The following is a 16,471-nucleotide window of genomic DNA, read 5'->3' as shown; positions in this document are numbered from 1 at the left end:
TCCTTTCCTTTTCTACTTTCCTGTAGGGTGAGATAGATTTCTATACCCAATTGTGTATGTTATTCCCTTTTTGAGCCAATTCTAATGAGAATAGGGGCACCTAGGTGGCGCAGTGGATAGAGCACCAGCCCTGGAGTCAGGAGGACCTGAGTTCAAATCTGGCCTGAGCTGTGTGACTCTGGGCAAGTCACTTAACCCCAATTGCCACACTAAAAAAAAATTCTAATAAGAATAAGGTTCACCCACTCTCCCTCACTTTCCTTCATTCCCCCCACTTCTCTGTGTAAAAGCTTTTTCTTGCCTCTTTTATGTCAGGTAATTTACCCTGTTCTACCTTTCCCTTTCTCTTACTCCCAGTGCATTCTTCTCTCACGCTTTAATGTTATTTTTTTAGATATCATCCCTCCATATTCAACTCACATCTATATCCTCTGTCTATATATAATCCTTCTAACTGACCTAATAATGATAAAGTTCTTGTGAGTTACAAGTATTGTCTTCCCAAATTGGAATGTAAACAGTTTAACCTTAAGTCCCCTATGATTTCCCTTTCCTGTTTAGCATTTTATGCTTCTCTTGAGTCTTTTTTATTTTTTAGCCAAAGACAAGGTTTATTAGAACATATGTCATATTGGCCAGTCTCTTAAGGAATCTGAACATTACTGAACTATTGGCTAGATTTTAAGAATCTGAGCACTTTAATGGACACAAGATGGACCTTATACAGGGAAAGACTGTGGGAGGGATCTAGGAGTGGCCACATAGTTTAAGGTGACTGGAGGAGGGGTCTCAGGAAGATCTTGATGGAAGTGGACAGCAAGCTGAGGTGAACAGAAGGCCTGGGACCTGGACCACTTGGCCAAGGGACAATGAAGTCTAGATAGGATTAAGGGTGGGAAGTGGCCTGGGGCCCTAGGGAGGTAAGACAATGGAGGGCAAGTGTAGGTTAAGGGTAACAGAGAATTGGGAGATTGGGTGAAGCCACAATGAAAGGCCAATTAATGGGATTATGGAATCAGGAGAACACTAGAGATTTGTCCATGTGGGAAAGTACAGGGTTTTTTCTTTTTGGGGTCCAGATTCCATCATTCCCCTTTCAAACAAATGGGACCCAAATTATTTTGGGGTAAGGGGTGAAGGTCTTGGCTTCTGAAACTGCTTGCCGCTGGCCAGGAGTGTAGAACTGTCCCTGCCTTGAAGAGGTCCCAAAGAGGAGGTTGATTTGAACCAAGCACAAACTGCATCCAGGGAACAGTGGGGAGACATTGACTGGTACCTGCTGTTTGCTACCAACTGTAAGTGAATGGCCTGTAGTCTGGAAGACACAAATCTGACAGGGCCCAGATATGACAGAATAAAACGTCTTTGGATTCAGATAATTCAGTTTTCCAACCATGCAGTATCAAATCCCCTGATAGCCAGACTCAGAAATAGCCAGGTTGGTAACATTCTTTTTGAAAAGAATGTAATGGAGAAACTGAGCCAGGAGGATCCCATCTTAGACTGAGGCTAAAATTGTTCTCTCAGTTTTTCCTGATGCTGACTTCCCACCAGTATCACATTCTCTGAGTAGTTTGTGACATTTCTCTCAGATGGTGGATTATTGATTATCAATGGATTATGATCCATCAGACAACTCAAAATAAAATCCTATGAGCCTCCCCTTGAGTCTTCTATTTGAAAGTTAAGTTTTCTATTCAGCTCTGGTCTTTTCATTCAAGAATGTTTGAAAGTCCTCTCTTTCATCAAATATTCATTTTCTCCCGAATAAGTGTATTCAGTTTTGCTGGGTAGGTGATTCTTGGTTGCAATCCTAGATCCTTTGCCCTCTGGAATATTATATTCCAAGTCCTCTGATCCTTTAATGTAGAAGTTGCTAAATCTTGTATTATCCTCATTGTGACTCCACCATACTTGAATTGTTTCTTTTTGGCTGCTTTCAATATTTTCTCCTTGACCTGGGAGCTCTGGAATTTGACTATAATATTCTTGGGAATTTACATTTTGGGGTCTCTTTCAGAAGGTGATTGGTAGATTCTTTCAATTTCTGCTTTACCCTTTGGTTCTAGGACCTCAGGGCAGTTTTCCTTGATAATTTCTTGAAAGATGAAAGATGGCTCTTTTTTTCATCATGCCTTTCAGATAGCCCAATAATTTTTAAATTATCTCTCCTGGATCTCTTTTCCAGGTCAGTTGTTTTTCCAGTAAGATATGGCATACTATCTTCTACTTTTTCATTGTTTTGGTTGGGTTTTATTGGTTTTTTCTTTTTCAAATTTCTCATAAAGTCATTAACTTCCCTTTGCTCAATTTTAATTTTAAAGGTATTGTTTTCTTCAGTGAGATTTTGTGCCTCCTTTTCCATTTGGCCAATTCTACTTTTTAAGGATTTGTTTTTTTCTTTAGTGCCTTTTTCTGACTCTTTTTCTATTTGGCCAGTTCTGCTTTTTGAAACATTCTTCTCTTCATTGGCTTTTTGTACCTCTTTTACCATTTGGCCTAGTCTGTTTTTTAAGGTATTATTTTCTTCAGTAATTTTTGTGACTCTTTTACCAAATTGTTGACTTGCTTTTTTATGATTTTCTTGCATCACTGTCATTTCTGTTCCCAATTTTTCCTCTCCTTCTCTTGCTTGATTTTCAAAATCCTTTTTGAGCTCTTCCATGGCCTGAGACCAATTCATATTTTTCTTGGAGACTTTGTATGTAGGAGCTTTGATGTTATTGTCTTCTGAGTGTGTGTTTTGATCTTCCTTGTCACCATGGTAACTTTCTATGGTCTAATTTTTTTCTGTTTGCTCATTTTCTTGACTTTTAACTCCTTGTTAAAGTGAGACTCTGTTTCCATGATGATGGGCACACTGTCCCAAGCTTCAGGGGTTTTGTGCAGCTCTTTTCAGAGATATTTCAAGTGACCTGTAAGTTTTCAATTCTTCCAAGGTAGTATGATCTAAGGAGAGGTGTTTACTCCTCTCCTGTCTTGTGCTCTGCTTTGTGAGTGACCACAAGCATTCTTTTCTGCCTTGAACTGAGATGAGGGCACCCTGCTCCACTCAGCTGCAAGCTGGAGTGTGGTAGTGCTCCTCATCACCCTGGAGGTGCCATTTGGGGCTACCACCCAGGACTCTGATTCAGATCCGAGTATGGACAAAGCAATAGATTCTGTCCCCAGTATTAGTAAAAGAGCCCACCGTAATCTCCTGATTGAACTGACTCAGTTTGCTCCCAAGGTCTGCTCCTGGTTTTCTGGGGCCCAGTTACACTGGACTGTGCTCCATTCTTTTTAACTTTTTTTAGGCAATTGGGATGAAGTGACTTGCCCAGGGTCACACAGCTAATAAGTGTCTAGTGTTTGGTCTGAGGCTAGATTTGAACTCAGGTTCTCCTGATTTCAGGGCTGGTGCTTTATCCACTGTGCCACCAAGTTGCCCCTATGCTCCACTCTTACCCAGGCAACAGACCTTTCCTGCCAACCTTCTACCTGTCAACCATCTTTGGCTGGAAAATTATTTCACCCCATTCTTTTGTGGGTCCAGCCACTCTAGGAAGTGTTTTATGGCATTATTTACAGGTTTTCTGAGGGTTTTGGGTGAATGCTCAGGTGAGTAGCTGCCTTTTGTCCACCATCTTGGCTCTGCTTCCTGACGGTCTCTTGAAAGGAATCCCAAGAAGGAAAAGCCTCAAAGCCAAAATCCCAAGCACTCAAATCAAAGAAAAAGCTTTATAAATTCTTAGAAATGAGCAGTTTACAATGTCAGGAATTGCATTCAGTGTGAAATGTGACTTGGCAGTTTCATTAAAAATGAGACAGAATCTAAAAATATATTTCAAAAGACCAAAGATGTAGGTTTAACACCAAGAATAACTTACCTTGCAAAATGAGTACATTCCTATTGGGTGGGGGGATGAACCTTTGATGAAATAGAGGACTTTCAAATATTGCTGATAAAAAAGACCAGAGCTGAAAAGTAATTATTTAAATAAAACCACAAAAATCAAGAGAAACCTACATAGGTAAACAAGAATCAGTCCCAAGCACTCTAGCTCAAGGCCTGGAGGTGACCTTGTGTCTTCAAATGGTTTGGAGATCATGAGTCCTTTGGATGGAGCTGACTGGAAACAAGGACAAAAGTTTTTGGCAACTACCTTAATATTCTTGGAACAAATGACCAACAACATAAGGATGAACCCAAGTTCTGGCTTGTTTGTCAGAAAACTTCTACTGAAATGAGGACAGTGGAGAGCAGAAATGAAATGTAAAAATGCCTATTCAGCAGTCTCACAAAGTTTAAAAAAGGCATAATTATAAACTCCCTGGGAAACTATAACAGAAGTTATTACTATCACTTGTTTAAATTTTTTTATGTGAACTTGTAGTTCATGTAAAAACATTTCTTTTATGTGGAAGAAATAAATACCTGTCCCACACATTGGCAAACAAATTTGTTCCCTCCAGCATGAATTTATTTTGTATATATTTGTTCAAGTCCAGTTGTTCTTCTGAACTTCTGGGAGAGTATAGCAGATATTATGTTTTTCTAGTTGCCACCAATTTATCATATAGCACATTAAATATGAAGAAATTGGAGTACAAATGTGATTCTGCTGTACTGAATAGAATATAGAAATAGTAGCTCTGTTCTATTTAATTTCTATTTTGTTTTACTCTTTTCAATTTAATCTATAACCATATACAGACATTTGTAAAGCACCTACAATGTGAAAAGCACTGTCCTAGATGCTGGAAATACAAAGGTAAAAACGACAATTTCTATCCTTGAGGAAATTACATCCTACTAATGGAGCAGTGAGATATAAACATAGATAGGTAAAAATGTAAGATAAAGTTTGATTATGATACTGGTAAAGTAGATAGTTGAGTTAAAGTGCTCTAGACATATTTAAGGAAGAAGATACTTTCAAATAAGGAGAACAGTAATGACTATACAGAAAACTTGACTACTGATCTCAGTACTGAAGGAAAATAACAATTCTAAAAAAACAGATTAGGAAGGAGTATATTCTGAGCATAAATTATTGCCTGGATAGTTGCGTGGAAGCAGGAGATGTCACATCAAGTTTAGAGAATAGCTAATAGTACGGTAGTTTAGAACATAGACTATATGAATGATAGATTGATGGGCAAAAAATGTTAAGTGCTTCTTTTGTGCAAACTTTGCTATTTGTTTCTTTCCAGTGTGTCTTCTATGGCACCATTAAAAAGCTTGACTGAGACTATATCCACCTATTTTGCACCTCTCTTAGTATTTATCTTCAGTATGAAGGGCAGTAAAATGAAAACAATGGTGGTAAACAAAGGTACTTAGAGTTTGATTGTGAAGCAGCTTTAATGTAAGACTAAGAAGATTGTATTTTATCCTAGAGACAATGAAGAACCACTGAAGGGTTTCTAATAGGAGAATAAAAAGGTCAGATATGTACTTAAGTAAAATTATTTTGGCAGTTGTGAAAAGAATGGATTAGAGAGGTCAGAGACTGGAAGCAGCAAGGCCAATTAAAAGACTATTGTGACTTAAATAACTGGAGAAATATGAATTTCTTATGAGTAGGCACAGCCAATATAGTAAAAATGAAAATACTGCATACATTATTTATTTACTCATTGCATGCCATACCAGTCCAAATACCAAAGGACTACTTTGTAGAGCTAGAAAAATAACAAAATTCATCTGGAGGAGCAATAGCTCAAGAACATCAAGGGAATTAACACACACACAAAAAAGTGAAAATGAAGGAGACTGAGCAGTAGCAATTACTAAAATAGGCTTGAAAGCAGTAATTACTTAAATGATTTGGTACTGTTTAAGAAATAGAAAATCTGATCAATGGAAGAGAATGTATAAAAGGTAATGAACATAATGGCCTATTGCTTGACAATGCTAAAGACCCCAGTTACTAGAAAAATAATTTACTACTTGACAAAAACTTCTGGGAAAACTGGGAATAAGTCTGGCAGAAATTAGGTACAAACTTTCACCTCACATCATATATAGCAAGATAAGCTCCAAATGAATCTATGTCTTAGGGACAAATGATGACATCAGAAACAAATTAGAGGGGCAAGGAAGAAATTGTTTTTTGGATCTATGGATAGGGGAAGAGTTCACGACCACATAAAAGATAGAGGGGATCACATAGATAAGATAGACAATATTTTTATTATAAAAATATTTTTACAGAAATAAAATCAGTGCAAGTAATTAGAGAAAATATTTGCAGTGAATCTTTCTGATAAGATTCTTATTTCTAAGATATATAAGGAAATGATTCAAATTTATGAGAACAGGAGCCATTCCTGAATTTATAAATGGCCAAAGAATATGAACATGCAATTTTCTAAGGAAAAGTCTAAGTTATGAACAGAATATTAAAAAATGCTATAAATCACTAATAATTAGGGATAATCAAATTAAAGTAACTTTGATGTTCTACTCTGTACCTATCAGATTGATAAAATTGATAAAAGAGGATCATTTCATATGTTGGAGGGGTTATACATACTAATACACTATTGGTAGAATTGTAAATTTGTCTAGCCATTTTGAAAATAATTTATAACTATTCACAAAAATCAATAAATGGTGTACACAAAGACATCAAAAAAGAGAAAAATGATTCATCTGCAAATATGTATATGTACATATATATACACACATATATATATATACAACTGTGCACACACGTGTGTGTGTGTGAGTGTGTGTGTGTGTGTGTGTGTATAACTTTTTTTTATGGAAAGCAAAGAATTAGAAATTAGATGGTACCCATCAATTGGGAGTTTTTTGAACTAATCATGGTATATGAATGTAATGGAAACTATTGAGCTGCAAAAAATGAAGAAAGAGCTGGTTTCAGAGAAACCTAGGAAGATTTGTATGAACTGGTACAGAGTGAAATTAGTAGATACAGGAGAATAATTTATATAATAGTTACCACATTGTAAAGAGAAACAACTTTGAAAGACATAAAAACTCTATCAATATTGTATTGACCTACGTACTATAATCCCAAAGCACAAATGATAGTGCACAGAATGACACCTAATTTTTGGAAATGGCCAATGCAGGAATTTGCTTTGCTTGACTATGTATATTTATTGCAAAGTGTTTATTTTCCTTTTATTCTCAGTGGGGTTTGGGAGGAAGAGAAAAAAAGATTTTTGTTAATTGAAAAATAAACTTACATCTAGAAAGTAAAAAAAAACAACAAGCTATTATAATAATTTAGGTAAAATGTGATGAATGGCTAAAACAAGGATAGAAGAAGTATGACTGAAGAGAAGAAAATATAACACAGAGATGTCAAGGGGACAAAATCTGACATATGATTGAACATGATGTGAGGAGGTAAAAGAGAGGGATTATTCAAACAGTGCTGAGGGATCAAATCTGAGTGACTAGTAAGATAGTGTTGCCATTGACTCTGTATTTTTTTCTCCAGTGTTCTGTTTCCTTATGATTATTATGAGTATTGCAAGACAAGATAACTCATCACCCTACAAAATAATGTTTCTTGTTGCAGGCTGTGTAAGAGGAAATCAACTCTTCTTTATTTCTCTGAGGAGAATTCATAAGACATTCTATCACAGAGTTTCAATTTAAGTATTCTAGGTTAATTTGCAGCAAGAAAGTCAATGCACATGTGGTTCATTTTCTGCTATAGTATGTCAACTTTTCGATAATAAATATACCATGTTAAGGACTGGCAGTTGGCCAAACATTTATAGATAGTAAAAGAACTGTGCTTTGCTTAGCACCCTTTTTCCCTTTTTCCATTACTATTATTACTAAAGCAAAAATGTTGTTTGCAGCCTTTTTGACTGAAAGTCAAAAGGACTGAAGGTTGATTTGGGTGTTTTTCTGGCTTATGAATGCTTCCCCCCCAAAAAAAGAAATTCATCATTTTTTTGATAAGCCTCTTAATAGACTACATCGGTCCTCAAAAAGAAGATATAGGAAGAATTCAATGTTTATAGTCACTGCAATTGAATCTCATTATTTTGTCCAATAATGCATTTCTTTTTATCTCATGGAAAATATTTAATTTTTGAGGAATGAACTATCTGCTGGGATGCTGATTTTTCTCTATTTCCTTTCACTTTACTAAATGCTTAGCAATTACACCATGTGAGTGGGTTGAAGCATGATGTTTCCTTGATTGCTATTCATTTTTTGACTTCTGTGAATTTTGGCAGTTTATTCTGAAAAAAAAATTATATATTTTTCATTCATTCAATCTTCAAAAGTATTTTCTGAAGACATATTATGTGAAAAAACATACTAAGGAACATATGGAACTCAATCCAATCTAATCTAAAAAGGATTTATTACAGAGATGAGTAAAACAGTCATTGCCTTTAAGGAAATTATTATCATAGATGTTGTTTGCATGTTAAGTTGGACCCTCACTTGGGAATGTCAGTTCAAAACTAGTAGATCAGCTTGATGAAATATGTTGTGAATAATGAAAACATTTCCCAATCATTAACTGTTTATTAATGTTTCATTGACATATTTTTTTCTTTCCATATTTTACAACATCCTGATCATCTTTCCTGTGAAGCCAAGTCATCCAATAGTAACTATTCCTGAAAATGAAGCCCTTGGTTTTAAAGAGGTATGTGTGGGTAAGATACATTGCAAGCAGAACTGGGGATGTGGTTCATTTTGATATAAGTTTATAGAAGTGAACCACCACTGTCACTTCATAAAGCATGATTGTGCTCTAGCTTCTTGAGCTACATCTTTAAAAGATCTTTTGATTGCCAAATATCAATCCAATCCAATAAACATTTTTTAAGCACCCATAACATACCAAGCATTGTGGTAAGCACTGGTGATTCAAATAAAAAAAAGAGTCTCTGCCTTCAATGAGCTTATAATTTAAAGGGGGGGAAAATACACAAAAGGAGGCAGAAAAACAAGGGCAGAGAAGTGGGGGGTCCAGGGCTGAGGGCTGGGGGCTGGGTAAGGAAGGCACCAAGGGGAACCTGGCACAGGGCACCTTGTTCTTGGATTTGAAACCAGGCAAGGCAGGAGATGCAAGGTAGAATGATCTGAGAGTCCAGTTTCTGCCCTCTATAAGGGAAGGCATTGGGAGGAGTTTGATACTCACCCTCTAGCCCTCCAATCAGAGGGGAGAGGAGAATGAGGGAGGTGGAGTCAATCAAGACTTGAGCTGACAACATGATTGTGAGTTTAGAACTGATGGGAGGGGCATCTTTTTTTCTGTGAGTTGAAATCAGACACAGCAGCAAATGCAAAGTGGAACCAGGGAGAAAACTCTAAGGTTAAAATGAAACAGTTTTTGTGTGGTTGACTTAATAACATGAAAGTATTATAGGATCTTAGACCTAGATCTGTAAAGGACCTCAAAAGAACATTTAGTTCACCTCTCTTATTTAATAGATGAGGAAAATGGAAGCCCAATAACTTACCCAAAGTCACACAAAAGAGCAGGAGGGGCAGTGTCGTGCAGTGTATAGTACTCTGGGCACAAAGTCAGGAAGGAAACTTCAGATGAAATCCCACCTCAGATGCTTAGAGGTTATGTGATCCTGGGAAAGTCATTTAACATCCCAGTGTCTTATTTATCTGCAAAATGAGGTGGTTGGAATCAATGTCCTCAAAAGTCTCTTCCAGTTCTGAATTCAATTCTGGAGAAAGGATTTAAACCCAGATCCCCTGATTCCAGAACTAGTGCTCTTTCCATTTTACCACCAAATGGCCAAGTTGGTGACCAAATGACCTGCTTTGATACACCCTAAATAGACTACTCATGGTCAGTAGGGCAGATAAAGAGCTCCAACAGGGGAAAAATAAAGGTTCCCAATAAAAGGAACATTTTCAAGTTGTTCTCTCCATAGAGGGGTGTGTGTGTGTGTGTGTGTGTGTGTGTGTGTGTGTGTGTGTGTTTACATATTTGTTTATGAATGTGCAAGCATGCCTATGTGTATGCTCACCTATGCTTATTTATTCATTAAGACATTCTCCCAATAAAACAGAATTTTGGGGTAGAAGGGGAGAGCAAAGAAATTATACATGAGGTTGGCGTACAAAACCCCAAAGGACCTGTCTTTTCATTCTCACTTGTTCATTTGTGCCTCCTTCTTAGTCTTCCTCAAATCAGACTATCCTGGTGATATCCTTATTTCTCCCTGCTTATTTTAAGGAAACAAATCTCACCCAACCCTTCCTCTCTCAGGACCCACACATGACTGTGGTACAAAGGAAATAGCATTGGATTTGAAAACAGAGGATTTGGGCATAAGTTTGAGTTCTGCCTCTTACTATTCTCTGATTCCAAGAAAGTCATTTAACCTTTCCATGAGTCAGCTTCTTCATCTATAAAATGAGAGATGGACTAGATGAATTCAGAGGTCCCTTAGAAGTCTACGTCTTGTTATGTAACGATGAACTCAGATATACAGTTGAAGCAAAGTAAAGGCTGATTAAATGCCTGGGTTATCTGAATAAGATTAAAAGCAGCCAGTTAGTAAAACCAGTGGGCACTTTAGGGTTCCCTCTGCTAAAATGGGCATGACAGAAATTTGTTCTTTTCTGTCACAGAAACACAGGGTCACATAGAGCAACTGAAAACTGGGGATGTGGGGAGATCAGGCAGGCAACTACCAGGATAACTCCTAATCTGGGAAAAATGAAGACTACCACAAAACAACCTATATTTTGACCTTTAAAATGTGTGGCAGACAAGGAAGTATCATTGCAAAGGGAAAAGATAATTGAACAGTGAATTGGAGAATGTAGAATGTTCTCGATGTATTATATTTGATTTCTCCATTATTTCAGCAAAGTTGTGAGTCCTATAATAGCCTTGAATAACTCTTGGTGGTATTTAGCCAGATTGTAATATTTACACTTACATTCTCCCTAAGCCCCTTCCTTGTTATTTATTTACACATCAAATTTCAGTAAAGGTAAAACATCCGTCTTATAATGAAATTCCATTTTTAGAGCTGGAATGATTGATGCTCAAGCTTTTCCTTTAATAAGCCCATTACAAACAGATCATAACATACTACCTTAATTTGGCATTGCAACTGTTGTATGAGCTTCTCATGCATTCTTAAAAGACAGCCATCTATCTGGCCCACCACCAGTGGGTGCCCAACCCTGTAGATGTGAAAAAAAGGAGAGAAAAATCAAATCAGGTGCCCACCTCCATTTGTCTGATGTTGTGATTACATATGAGTGGATTGCAAGGTGATATGACTTTTCATTTTCTAATTCCTCAAGTTTCTCTTCTCTGTTTTCAAAAAAAGCATTCATTTAAAATAGAGTTGACTCTGGTTGAATGTAATGATTCTATTTATTATACAACTCTAGCTCCTTCATTCCTCACGCTGAGAAAGTCAGTCATATCCACTACTCACTTTCAGAAACAAACAGAAAATATTACCAAAGAAACATTGCAGAACAATAAAAATATTGTCCTCTGCAGTTAGAGCTATTTAAGTAATGAAGACATAGGAAACACACCCCATTCAGTTTCAGTTAAGGTACAACATTAATTTTAAAGTATTGAATTAATGTTAGAGAGTTTGTTGCATGTAGAAATCAAAGGGCACATTCAGGATTATGATTTCCTAAGTTATGGTTTGAGCAACTAAATTTTTTTTCCCCACACATGGGGTTCCATTGGTATCTAGCAAAAGGAATATGGGCAAAAATACTTCATACATAAAAAACCCTAAGTTTCTAAAATTATGTTATTATTTAGTACTTCATTGGATACTGTGTAGAGGACCATGGCATAGTGTACAGAATGGCTTGGAGTTAGGAAAATCTAGGTTCAAATCCTGAACCTGACACTTACTAGTTATGTTTCCCTGGAAAAGTCATTTAAACTCCATGTACTTTAGGAGACTCCCTAGGGACTTAGCTACTGTCATAGATGGGCAAAAATCTATTTTAATGGGAAAAGTTCCCATGTTAAAACTTCCTCATGTTGATGATAACACAGATTCTTTCTGAATTTGGTAAAGCATATTGTCCAATAGTTGGCCACTAACATTGAAAGCTGTTTGGACATATTGCCCATGATCTGGCATGACAATGACATAATTATTTTGCCCATCTGTGGTGTTGGCCAAAGTAATAGTTTTTTTTTTTTACCAACGTGGATCCCATCACAGGTTTTAGCTATTTCCTATATCTATATTCATCTTTCTGAAGATCAGTCATTAGTCACATCTAATTAAGACCAACTCCTTGGGACTAGATGATTTTCAAGTAGAGAAACTCAGGAATATTGTTTGAGTGCCCACAACTTTAGCTGGAATTATTTGTCATTTCTATTGGAGGACTCAACAATTCTTGGAGCTATTTTTGCCTTTTATTGTCTGCCCATAAACTCTACAGTAATATTTACTGCTCAGCATGATCAGATGGGATGAAAAGAAAAAAAAAGGTCCATAATAAAGTATTTCATAATCTAGATTCACTCATTAGGTCAGGGTTGCATTTGTGTAATGGAAAGGTTTCTTTTTAAAACTTTTGGCACCTCTGGACTATTTATTCCTTCTCCAACCTCCCCTCCCCCTATTCTTCTTTTTATTTTGATCCAGTTCCATGTTTTATTAGTGTAGGGAACTCTGAGTGAGGAAAGTCATTTTACCAATGCACTAGCTTTGCAAGCCGTAATTTTAGAGAACTGTTTGGGGGTGTCGAAAGGTGAAATAACTTGTACAACATAGCCAATGTGTTTTAGAGGTAACACTTAATCAAGATCTCCGTGATTTTGAGGCTGGCCTATGTACCATGCCATGCTGCTTCTTGGATTCCCTATAGCACTATTCATTTCCTCCAACATCAGTTTTGTGTTTAGATCTTCTTTTGTCTTGGATTTAGAAAACCTTCAAGACTGTTAAAAATAAGTTGAACAACAAAGAGACTGTAGTTGAATAGCTAATGAGATCAAAATTATATTATGCTATTTTGTTTGAGTTTTAGAATTCAGTCATGGATTTCTAACCTTATAAGACGAATTTGCAATTTCACTGTATGTGATTGCCAAGTGAGGAAGTAGAGCTAAGCGAAGAAAAGTAAATGAGTTGACCTATGTCACAGACTGGTAGAAATTAGATCAGGAAGGGATATTAGAAATCATCTGATTTCTCCTCCCCACATTTTATGGGCATAACATGTAGATCAGAATCTATAGCCCCAGGGAAAGCCAGGGTACCGTTTGGGAAATTGTCTCACATTGTTTGGCTCATACATTCCCATTCACAAAATCTGGGGAAAATATCACTAACTCCTTCCATAAAATCCACAGAAACTAACTCCCCTTGTAAGCACGTGGCTCATAATAAGAAAGAAGATTATAAGAATTAAGCTTTATTGAAAGAATTGGAGAAACAGTGCAAAAAAATCTAACAGTACTCTCAGATAACAAAAAAAGACCTCTGATGAACAGCTCTTTCCCAAAGATTTAGAATTTCCCAAAGAAATTCCCAGTCCCCCCTAACCTCTCCAAATATGAGGATTCCTCTCTCTCTGGAGTGTCTTGTGGCTTCCATGACTATTTTTGTGGGCTGCTCTTTGTTGCTTGAGCAGATAGGTGGCTCAGTGGATAGAGTGCCAGCCCTGGAATCAGGAAGACTCATCTTCCTAAGTTCAAATCTGGCTCAGACACTTACTACCTGTGTGACCCTGAGCAAGTCACTTAGCCCTATTTGCCTCAGTCTGTCATCTGTAAAATGAGCTGGAGAAGGAAATGGCAAATTATTCCAATATCTTTTCCAAGAAAACCCTAAATGGGGTCACAAAGATTTGGACATTACTGAGAGGACTAAACAACAGCAATAGCAAAAAAATAATTCAAAATCATACCTGAAAACATTCTATTTAGGGCAGCTGGTTGCACAGTGGATAAAGTGCTGCCAGTGGAACCAGGGGGACCTGAGTTCAAATCTGGCCTCAGACACTGACTACTTGTGTGACCCTGGTCAACTCACTTAATGCTGTGTGCCTCAGTTTCCTCATCTGTAAAATTACCTGGAGAAGGAAATGGCAAACCACTCCAGTATCACATCACTCTGGTGTCTTTGTCAAGAAAACTCCGAATGCAGTCTAGACAATCAGCAAAACAATAAATCAATCCCTGATATGTAGCATTTGCTGATTTTTGAGGTGTAAATGCTCACCCTGAAGATTCAACCATCGAGTCTCAGGGTAGAGGCAATTAGACCAGGCTCCATCACACCCACCCTTGCACATTCTAATTCTTCATGTATAGCTTTCTCTGCAGTGCATCCCATTTCTAATGCTATAGTGCTAAAACCAAGTGCTTTCTCTTACAGAGATGTTTGGTTACTATTACTCCGATTGACATTGACCTCTGAACACATGATGAATTGTCCCAGAGCAGAGACTTCTGTTTCTAAGTTTTAGTAACATTAAGTTTCAGAGCTATAACTCAAATGGGGCATCTAGGATTTTTCTTAAGGTTGCTTAAATTTTGACAAATTGCTGATGGCATTTATATTCTTTCATTATCATAGAAACAATTGAACTTGGCACCCACTTCAGAAGAACAATTTATTAGACAAAGAAGCTCCCAGTTGCCAGGCTTGTTATTTCTCACAGAGCAATTTCTCAGGCTTGCCCCTCCACCAAAAAACCAAAACAAAGATGAAAAACCAAACCCCAAAACTGAAGTTATAATTTACCTTAAGTTAATTTGAGTTGCATTTTGGCAGAGTACCCACCATCAATTCCATGTTCAGTTAGGTGGGTGGATGGGAGAGGAAAGTTTCCATTTGATCTTATGAATTCATTAATAAAGACTTCTCCCCACCACTCCTAGTAATGGAATGCCTACTACCATGTGTGTCAGCACTTGCTTTGACATGTAAGTTCTCAGAGAGTTGTCAGGAGACACTTAGAGGTTAAATGACTCGCCCAAAATCATGCAGCCAGTATGTGTCAAAGCCCAGGCCTCTCTGATTCCAAGGCCTGCTCTCTTCTGTGCCATGATGCATATCTCTTAGGTTTAAACACCTGAGCATTAATGTTGGTTTTCTTTTCCCCCTCCAACATGATGCAACTGGCCATAACACTCCCAAGTAGGGAGAACTGGATTAAAATGTAATTGGGAAATATTTAACAAAATAAATAAAACTTCAATTGAACATAGATGAGATTAACATGTGGTTTAGGTCAGTACATGACCATAGGGATGTTTATGTATGGCTTAGTGGTCCTACTTCTATTTGAGTTTGACACCACTATTCTACTGTACTTGTTTATAGGAATTAACAACAAAACTCTCACCTTGGTCCCAATAACTTCTCTTCAGCAGTAGAATGGGATTATTCTAGGTGGCACAGTGGAGAGTGTGCTTCCTGGAGTCAATGAGGAAGACCAGAGTTCAAATCTGGCTTCAGACACTTACTAATTGTGCTACCCGGGGCAAGTCACTTAACCCCTATTTGCCTCAAGTTTCTTCAACTGATGTGAGGACTTGCTGAACCATTTTCAGTGCTGCTCATCCACCTTTGGGCCCACCTGGCACTCAACTCTCACCAACTTAACGTCTTTCCTATTCCCAGTTTAGCTCAAACACAAAGATACTAACGAACTACAGCAAAATGACATTATTATATTCTAAGCTTCTAGGACTATTGACAAGGATGCCATTTTAGCTCTCCTGGGGCCTGGGTTGTGGGGAATGTGGATCACAATTGTAGACCAGTGAAAAGAATCACATCTTACAACTGTGTCAGTTGTTGGGACTCTACCCAAGAAAGCCATCATTTTTTTCGCCTTCTGTTTAAAAGTAATGCTAGTGTTTTAAGTAGATCATTGCAAAGCTGAGCAGAGTTCAGGAATCAGAGTACACACAGGGCACTGCCTCCCTAATTAGTTCTTGCAGTAGGACTATTAGCCTTGCAATAGCTGTATTCCCGGGAGCTATATTTCTAATTTTGTTTCAGTTTGTTTGTTTTGGGGAGAAAAAAAAATGAAGCCAAAAGCCATGATCAGATAACCTTCTAGACCTTACATTATTCAGCCTTTACAAATCCTTAACTCCTGGCTCAAGGCTATATACCCTAGAGCAAAAGTCTTCAAACTTATGTGATGATGTTAATGAACCCTGTCAGTATTTTTTTTCCCCTGGTGGATATGCTAGGATAAGAGAGTTGTGGATTTTCTCAAGAGGACCTACATAACTATTCCTTCTGGCAGGGGCTAATATCTGTCTTTTAAGAGGGAGTTTGAGAACTTTCATAATTTATGGGTAGAGTAGAATAGGGGAGTATTGAGTTCTGATAGGAGAAGGGTTGGTACTTTTGTAATAGAGAGAAGCTCCATGGTTATCATTGGGAAGGCGTGATGCAATCAATTTTCCCACCCTCTAGTTGATTGATTATCTACTGATTGGGGTCAAGTCACACCACAGTGACCTCTGGGACCTGGACCCCCATG

At 37.5% G+C, this 16,471-nt stretch overlaps 1 protein-coding gene across 10 annotated transcripts in view; it reads left to right on the top strand.

Moving 5' to 3' along the window:
- Window positions 1-16,471, top strand: part of MLIP (muscular LMNA interacting protein) — a 416,101-nt gene that overhangs the window by 371,138 nt on the left and 28,492 nt on the right. For all 10 annotated transcript variants that reach the window (XR_013487007.1, XM_078155316.1, XM_078155318.1 and 7 more), the window contains one exon: window positions 8,583-8,636. Coding sequence is in view for 9 of the 10 variants with exons in the window: in XM_078155316.1 (XP_078011442.1) it covers window positions 8,583-8,636 (54 nt within the window). In the remaining variant the exon portion in view is untranslated. Of the gene's footprint in view, window positions 1-8,582; window positions 8,637-16,471 lie in introns of those variants that run through there.

Source organism: Phascolarctos cinereus, unplaced genomic scaffold, assembly GCF_003287225.1.
Source record: "Phascolarctos cinereus isolate Bilbo 61053 unplaced genomic scaffold, phaCin_HiC Scaffold_5;HRSCAF=322, whole genome shotgun sequence".
In the NCBI taxonomy this organism is placed as follows: Eukaryota; Metazoa; Chordata; class Mammalia; order Diprotodontia; family Phascolarctidae; genus Phascolarctos; species Phascolarctos cinereus.
Note: the sequence above shows the minus strand (reverse complement) of the source record. Positions and strands in the feature narration are given on the sequence as shown.